This window comes from Ornithodoros turicata, chromosome 1 (genome assembly GCF_037126465.1).
Source record: "Ornithodoros turicata isolate Travis chromosome 1, ASM3712646v1, whole genome shotgun sequence".
Classification (NCBI taxonomy): Eukaryota; Metazoa; Arthropoda; class Arachnida; order Ixodida; family Argasidae; genus Ornithodoros; species Ornithodoros turicata.
Window position 1 is genome coordinate 176273863 of NC_088201.1, and position 8766 is coordinate 176282628.

The following is an 8766-nucleotide window of genomic DNA, read 5'->3' on the forward strand; positions in this document are numbered from 1 at the left end:
GACCTACAATATGAGATGAAAACTAGGACTACTAGCGCAAACCCTAATAAAAAAAGCGCCGATCCCGGGATTTCGGCATTTGTGATATCCCGATTGACAACCCTAGTCCTGACGTAGAGAAAGCGCGCATTATAAACGAAATATTGATAGTTCTCTACCAGTGATGACGTGATTTAATCTAAAACAAATAAAGACCAGCAAGCCAGAAAGACAGAACCATTATGGTATTGTCGAATGCTGACCGCTGTTTCCATCATCCATGTGTTGAAACCGTAACCAAAACTCCACTGGTGAGAACGGTGTTCCCTAGAACGTGCCCCATATTATCTAAAACGCAGTTCGGTTCAATAAAACGAGCATTTCTGTCACTGAATTTAACCTATATCGCTGAATTTGAATGTATGAATGTCGCTATAAATTTCGCTAAAATGTAACCTGTACTTTAACGAAAGTGTTTTGGCGTTATCCTCTGTAACCAGTCTTGCCAAACTGCAGGGGAACCCAGTGGAACGCGTTACCTGTCAGGTAGGTGACGTTCTGACATGTTATTTGCTTCAAGTTCAGTTGCAAACTGCTCAAAAGTGTGGAGATATTGGATGCACAAGTGTGCAGTCTGCAATAAATCATCAGGGCCCGCTTGCACGAAACACTTTGAGGACACTCCGGGACAATCCTCGGCACTTTCCTTCCTCTGTGATGTCCTCAAGCGGAAAAGTGGCTTGCACGAAACAAGTTGAGGATCGTAGCCATGAGGAAGGTAGGACGGCGGCGCCGAAAGGGCTGAGGAAGCTACTGGCACTCTCAACGCAGCTTCGACCGTCTTTTACGCTAGCACTAACATGGACCGCATGGATCGTGTTGTGACGCTGCGACGCCGTCATCGGCTGTTTCTCGCGCTCTCGTTGTCACGGCAGCGAGTCTACCGAGACCGTGAAAATCCTTTGGAGTGTCTAGACGACGGTGAGCTGCAACGGCGGTTCCGCTTTACGAGGGATGGAATATTTTTCATTACGTCCCTCGTTGCTCTCGACATCGAGCCTGCGACCCGTCGGAGCCAGTCCCTCCCGTCGTCGTTACAAGTGCTACTGACATTGCAGTTCCTCGCTACTGGGAACTTTCTCATCACAGCGGGTGACGTGGTCAACGTGCACGAAGCAACAGCCTGTCGTGTAGTGCACCGCGTCGTTGCAGCGCTGTGCAAGAGGGTCGGAAAGTTCGTCCGGTAAGCATATAGGCCTATTGGTGTTCTGTCTGTTTTCCCTGACTCCTAAAATCATGTTTTAGGTGGCCAAGAGGTGAGGAGATAGCAAGGGCCCAACACCAGTTTTATCAGCTGGCCAGTTTTCCTGGGGTTGTGGGAGCAGTGGACGGCACCCATGTTCGCATCCAGGCACCGTCAGCACACGAGACAGCTTTCGTCAACCGCAAGAACTACCACTCCATCAATGTTCAGCTCATTGCGGGTGCTGACTGTAAGATCTTGGACGTGGTTGCGAACTGGCCCGGTGCCACCCATGACTCTAGGATACTGCGTGAAAGCACCATTGGGAGGGAGCTGGAAGCTGGAGTCCACACTGGGCTTCTTCTTGGTGACAGCGGGTACCCCTGCAAACGCTGGCTGATGACACCGTTTCTCCAGCCCCGAAACAGAGCACAAGAGAAGTACAATGCTTCACACTCGACAACACGGGCTTTGGTAGAGCGGTAAGTTGGTTCAGGATATCACCGACATTTAGCAACAACATAGCAAGAATAGTTTATTGAATGACTCAGTTTAAAACGTGGCATTCTACCCTGTTAGTTATGTACATACATAATATGATGAGCTATATACATGCATGTTTCCATGCAGGATGGAAACTGCAATGTAAGCGCAAAATTGCACACCGTTGCAAAACTAGATGGAACTGCAGCACATGCCAGCGGGGAAGATGCACAATGTACATATTTGTTCCTTATTGTATGTATTGCAGGACAATTGGTCAGCTGAAAAGGAGGTTCCACTGCCTTCACAGTGAGCTGCGAGTGCTAACAAAGCATACCTGTCCTATCATCGTGGCATGCTGTGTCCTTCACAACATAGCCAAAGATTTCGGCAGTGAAGTGCAGGAGGCAGACAGCGACAATGATCACGACCCCGATTACGACCCCCAGCTGGTGTCCAGTTATGAAGGACGTCAGGATGGCTTCATGTACAGAGATGCCATCGTACGTCAGCATTTCACATGAGCGTAAGTGGACATTTTGGAACATATCACTCAACACAGTATACTAAGCGTGAATTGGAGGTCTTTAACAAACAATTTAGGCTAACACAGGCTAAGGTCAAGTACAGCTTTAAGGGGTTGTGACACATCTTCCCATATTATCCCAGCTGTGTGTTCTAGGTCTTGTATCTCACCAAGTACGAGACGTAGAAGAATAATGCTTCTTCCTTCAGTACTCTGGAGTGGAGTACGACACAGACATGACGCCATAATGAACCACATCTATGAAAGAGTCGCAACCCCTGTAAATATGTGCAAATAAAGCAACAAACAAATTAAGCACTATGAGGGTACTGTCATGAACAAATTAAGCTCGCTTCAACTGTATTGTCACAAGGGAATGAATACAACGAGATAAGAAATAAGAACTGAAAAATGTGCGCATTTGTGCTATTGCTGCTGCTGGAGACGTTCCACTTCCAGCTCCAGTTTTGTCTGCAGCAGCCTCTCTGTATTGTGTCTCAGCAGTTCAGTCTGCTGCCTGAGACGCTCTGTTTCCTGCCTGAGATGACATAGCTCAAGCTCCTCGAGAGCAACTCTCTGGCGGACCTCAATGAGCCGTTGCTCCATTGTAGCTGTCTCAGTGTCCTTGTGAAGGAGACCCGAGTAACTGCGCTCTATGTTTTCTCTAGAGTCCCTCCTGGCTCGCTGGGAACGCGCACTCGTACTGCTTCGTGCCGGCTGCTCCTCTGCACCGTTCCCAGCACCGGCAAACGGCTGTGAAGAGGCACTACCCCTTGTGCCACCCACCTCGCAAGTCACAACAAAGTTATCATCTTCACGCAGCCCAACTACAGGCACAACATCCTCGACCACAGTACCATAATCGTGGTCATCACTGGTGGACGGCCCTGGTAGACTTGCAATGACGTCCTCGATAATGGCAGCGCTGTTGTAGAAAGCAAAAAAAACACGGATGAGTTGGTTTGGTGAAATGTACAGCGATTTCCTTCATTGTTCCTTAGCACTCTGTTTATAAGTTGTATGTTTGACTTTGCAAGAGACCCAGTTTTGTGTGTTTTGTGCGTGCATATATGTGCTTCCTCATTCCACGTTTTGTTCGGGTTTTGTTTTGAGCAGTTTGCTTCAACTGTGGTTCATTTCTTATGTCACAAAGGACAGTGTGCAATGTTTAATATGCATAGTTATGTTTGGATTGTTATAATATTTTTGGGTTGCCCCAACATTTTGCTCTTCATATTAGTTAATTGCTGTATTGTTGTTTGTTGTTGTGTCTATATGTCTTGTAGATAGTTTATTGAATACGCCACAGGTGCTCTTCTTGTAGCACAACGTTCTCAATGGGGTTGCAGCACTTCGTAAACAATAGCATTGTATGTCTACCTGTGTGTCTGCCTGCCTGTAGAGTGTTATTGTTTGCATCAGTGTGAGGGTGCATTTCAAGTTCCACAGCAAGGGATGTGACACCAAGTGGCGTGTATTATGAAACGACCCCTTCGAATAACCATTTTACAGATAACATATGATGATTCCCTTATCCCCCACTTCCAATGTGCTACACATTGTACATGCAGTATGGAGTGCCTCATTGTACATTAGTAAGCCAATCAGGTGCTGTCCTGACCTATGAAAAATCTTTTATCCCAACATGTCGTGCTCTTTTGCACCAGCTCCACCTTGTCAGTAGTGTTTGTGTTCCCCTAGACTACATAATATAAGTTTAACTGGATTGTGGTGTATTGGAGACCCTAGACTACATATTACAGTCGAACGCAACGTGAGACGTGCCTTGTTGGAAATTTTTCACGTGGCAGCCTTATTAGTTACATAATACCTGTATTACTTACCCACGGGTGTCCATACCTCCTTCAACCCCAGTGATACTGGGGGAATCTTCACCAATAATGTCGATCACAGCCTGTGTGATTGCAGAGGGCTGCGAGACATTGCCTCCTCGACCTGTAATCAGAAGCCCAGAACGTTGTAGCACAAAAACAAATGTGAACACGTGCTCAGCAGTGTGCCTTTGTAAGTGTAAAGCTATATGTAGTGTACCTTATGTTGTGGGATGTTATTGACATGTCAAATGACTCTAAATATGTTTTGGCATGAATATATTGTAAAGCTGTCACCAAAGCACTTGAGTGCGAAACAAAAGGATGCTCCAAGGAAGCCAGCAAATCGGGTTCCATTCTCATTGCTTTTCTTCCATTCTCATCATTCAATTGTACGTACGCCACTGTGGGATGTGTGGCTTCTGCTGTGTTATGCGAAGTTCTTGATGCATTTCATAACGTCAGTGGTGGAGGTCATGCTCCTCGTACAGGTTCACTATGATGTAGTACTGTGTGTATGTCTTTATTTCACTTCCATTGCAAATGAGGAACACGTACATAAGAGAACCCAATATAAAACTAATGTATGTAATAAAGCCTCATTGCTACTTACCAGTTTGGAGTGACTGCCTTCTGAACTCAGAGAAAATAGTTCTGTGCCTTGTGCACAGGTTGTCCCACTGTTTTTTCAGCTCTGCAACAGTTCGTAGCGTAGTTGGGTGCCGCGCATTGAGCACATCCGCAATTTGTTGCCACGCCGCCTTTTTATCTTTTTTGGTTAGCGATGGACTGAACTTTCCCCTGATGACAGTCCTCCTGTCCATCACCTCTTGGAGGAACTCCAGTCTTTCTTCATCGCTCCACGTAGAAGCACGGCGCTTTTTTGCTGGAGCACTTTCCATTTCAAACAATCAAAAGCGCGGAAATACTGCGTGATCGTCTGCTTACTAAAAGCGCGCATTTCATGTATTTGATCAAATGTCTCAGGTCATATTGTGGGTAACGTATTTCTCAGCAGTATTTGTGGAAAAGTTATTTCTTGGTATCGTCGCTAATGTCAAACGTTTTTCTCTCTTTTTTAATATTCCCATTCTTGGTGCGAGGCCAGCTAATCGCCGCAACTGATGAATATCGGCGGCGGCGATCACATTTGGGAGAAATTATCCGTCACAGGGAAGAGACAGTATGTAATATGAGGCTCGTTTATTGCAAAAAAAAATACAAGCAACAGCATCTTATACATGCATAACAGTGAAAATAAAACAATCGCTCGCTATTGTGCATTTCTAAAATTACATGGAGCGATAGCAAAAGCAGACGACAGTCCCGTTCAGCGCGATCGCTGGTTGGTCTAAACGCAAAATGACGTGCTGTTTTCCGGGGAGGAGCTTCTGATGTTCGTTCCACCAATACCAGCCTGCCGGAAGTTCCTAGCCACAATCCACTCAAATTAGGACGTCTCTCAAAGTGTTCGTGCAAGCCACTTTCTGCTGCAACCCATAAATTCCTCAGTTGAGTAACGAAATGCTTGAGGAAGGTGACCATTGAGGATCGTACCGAGGATTGTTTCGTGCAAGCGGGCCCAGGAATATCCCGAGTATTTGTCACAAAGATATGTTAGCAACCTCGCGTTCTAGCTCCATCAAAAATGCGAAGTGCTGGTTCGCGCTTTTCTCTGCTTTCACGCTCTCACCATGCAGAACATTGGGACAGGACTTCAGGGAGTATGTGTTTGCCGGTCAAGAATGATCGTTTGCATCTGTGATTGTAGAAGGCTTCCTGCATGTTTCAATTTCGGATTACCGTTACACCAACGAAGCACGCCCGTTACACGTGTAGGGCAGTTTTAATGTGGTCTTGGGTTCACAATTGCGTTAGTCAGTTTTTCAAGGTGAAAGTCGTGCGTTTGGATGAAATTTGAGAACATATAACACCAAAGCCTAACGTCAGCGCGTGCGTTTGGAAATATCTGTCTAGGTTTTTTTAAAGGGTCCCTGACCAGAAGCTGGAGAGACTTTTTCGCAGTGGCTACCGACGGAATACACAACAGCAACTTCACATACGAAAATGCATGCTTCAACACCTCGTAGTTTTCGTAAACTCGAATTTTAAACATCGCGGTTCACGCCGACGCTGGCACACCTAGCGTCAAACTGAGAAAACGTACGCATATATAGAAAACTCATCTGGTCATCCCACTGGGATGACGTCATTCGCCCATGCAATCAGCGTGCAAGATGCCATCACGTGATCAAGCACTACAACAAGAACTTTCCGCAAGAACCTACATTTTTACGACAATATACTGTTGTCAGAATGTCTGGAAATAAAAAGTATGTCTATACTTCGGCATCTGCGTCCTGTTTTATGACTGCGATAATCCAATTAGCAACTTCCGTGGAAAGCGAAACTAGCTACGACGACTTTCGGGATCCAGCGCGCTGTTTCACTAGAGTTCGTGTGTGTGTTTCCAAACTTCTTTAATAGTATCTTTTTGAACAACCGACCAATTTATCGAGGTACACCCTCGGGTTTAATTTGACATGCCTCTCGGTTGTGTCGTCGAAGGGTGCCCGAACGGAGAATTCTCGGCTAGCATAAGGTACCATCCGATACCGCGCGATCAACCGCGGCGGCAGCTATGGCTTGACAGTATTGGAAGGTGTGCTGGCAGTGATGTAGAGCAGCGCAGATTTTGCCAGTTGCATTTTAAGAATGAAGACTACGAGAGGGACCCTTCAGTTGTAGAGCAACTGGGCTTGAGCACCAAGAACCTCCGCCTACGAAAGTCTGCAGTGCCTTCCTTGAATCTGCCTTCCAGGAGTGTTGCATCCGGACGTGACGAGGTTAGTGCTTCTCCGTGATGTATAAAGTGATTACTTTGGTTGTGAGAACTACGTTGTGGCATGCAGATGTTAGAAGGTCATAGAAAAACAAGGATGTATGCTAGTTGCGGTTTACGCACTAAACCAAAATATTGTACAATTCTCTGTGTTGTTCACAATGTAGCTATGCCAGTGCAGTAATAAACACCCGTAGTACGTACAATGAAGGTGTGTAGTGTGCGTGTAGGAGTAACCTCGTAATAGTTTTTACAGCTATGACTTTTTTGGACAAGATGTGGCACCAACTGTAGGAAACAGAATCAGGAATCGAGTAAACTTTAATATGTTTGTTCTCCTTGTAATATGCAGCATGTTGCATACAGTAAAGGAGGGTTCAATATTCTAAAACAGTGTAGCCCAATTGAAAACCTTAGTTTACGCCACACTGCACTGGTGTTGTCTAATCTGGGGCAACTACGATATAATTGCTGCGATACAAAAAAAGAGCCTTGTGTATGACAAGAGTAGCCAGTGTCTACAGATTCCCATACCCCTCAGCTCCTTCGAGACATGCAAATACTTACAGTGGAAAAAGTATTCACTGGAAAATGAAGCTTTTACAAACAAATCGCCTTGTAAAATCAGGATCTTTGAGCACCATCACAAACAATGTCATTACGGTATGAAATACAGAACTGTCCCCCTTACAAAGTTGCACTGCTCTACACCACCTATGGAAGTGAGGAGACACCCTTCCTCATTCCGACTATTCCAAACAAATTTGGTCAGCTGATTGGAAACTCCCCTCCTGTGTCCAGTTTCAAAACTTGTTGGGCCTTATTGGAGAGAGGCCACTCTGTTATCTCAATTTTTTTTGTGTATGTATGTGTGAATATAGGTACACCTTGGTGCAATTGTGTATTTTCTTTATGTGATATTGACTTGCTATAGGCTCATAGTAGCAATATCTCAGTCACCGCACACTGTATTGGTGCAAGGCACCTCATCAGGCTTGTGCCTTTTGTGGCTGGTAGCCTCATTTCGTTTTTATGGAATAAAAATAACGATGAACTGAACTGTAGATAGAAACTTAACTGCTCATAAATTTGTATGTTTTTTTTTACACTGTCAGGGTGATGACTTCATGGATGTGGAAGAAACTGTAGAGGGGGACATATCTGAAATGCTCACAACTGTTGTCTGCCAGGTAGGGCACCAATTTCTTTCATAAATGTCATAGATAGCGTGAGTGTTGTACTAACAAATATTTATTTTCCGCCCTTTGAAGGGATCCGTAGGTGCCGAGCACGCATACGGACCTGACATATCTCCGTACAACTTAGACGTGTCAGTTGCACAGGAGGTGTGTAACATTGTTTTACGCACAAGCTTCTGCTGGTTTGATGCATGTATGTGTCGAAATGTAAAAAACAGAGTGCTCAAAAATATATCTAAGGTGAAAAATTGAGCAGTTCATTGCAGTAATTACATCAATTTATTTATTTCCAGCATTCTTAGAAATATAGTAATGGCTTTTATTGCTGTCAGTGGCTAATTGGCCATCAAGTAATAAAAATGAGTGGGGCCCTCTGAATGCATTTTCTTATCTCTTTATTACAGGAGGTTGTCAATGCTACCCAGGACTTCCCAGAGTTCCCATTACAGCAGGACATGAAGGGTGACTCTACATATGAGGTAGTTTCATAAGCTTCCTGTGCCCACTAAATAAAAATTGTGCACTGTATACTAGTCAGAGCTTTTTCATATTTTTAAGGAGACCATGGATGACTGGCGTGAGTTTTCACTGACACATCATGAGGTGAGAACATCAACAATATACTTTTCCAAAATGTGGCATATACTTTTCCAAAGGCATCA

At 44.8% G+C, this 8766-nt stretch overlaps 1 protein-coding gene across 2 annotated transcripts; it reads left to right on the forward strand.

Annotated features, from left to right (window-relative positions):
* The first annotated feature begins 393 nt into the window (after window positions 1–393).
* On the forward strand, window positions 394–4675 carry LOC135378806 (putative nuclease HARBI1). Of its 2 annotated transcripts, XM_064611902.1 has the most exons (5): window positions 394–757; window positions 833–1222; window positions 1285–1704; window positions 1974–2231; window positions 2900–4675. In XM_064611902.1, the coding sequence occupies exons 2-4, from the start codon at window positions 840–842 to the stop codon at window positions 2227–2229; spliced, it is 1059 nt and encodes a 352-aa protein (XP_064467972.1). In that variant the 5' UTR covers window positions 394–757; window positions 833–839; the 3' UTR covers window positions 2230–2231; window positions 2900–4675. The 2 variants fall into 2 exon arrangements, with proteins under 2 accessions (XP_064467972.1, XP_064467971.1); XM_064611901.1 differs by having other exon boundaries at window positions 396–1222.
* Window positions 4676–8766: the final 4091 nt, after the last annotated feature.

What these genes read in the sequence shown, in the direction of transcription:
- LOC135378806 (XM_064611902.1), top strand. Translation starts at nt 840, where the DNA reads ATGGACCGCATGGATCGTGTTGTGACGCTGCGACGCCGTCATCGGCTG. An exon ending in AGGGTCGGAAAGTTCGTCCG is followed by an intron (nt 1,223 to 1,284) that starts GTAAGCATATAG and finishes ATCATGTTTTAG; the next exon opens with GTGGCCAAGAGGTGAGGAGA. An exon ending in ACACGGGCTTTGGTAGAGCG is followed by an intron (nt 1,705 to 1,973) that starts GTAAGTTGGTTC and finishes TATGTATTGCAG; the next exon opens with GACAATTGGTCAGCTGAAAA.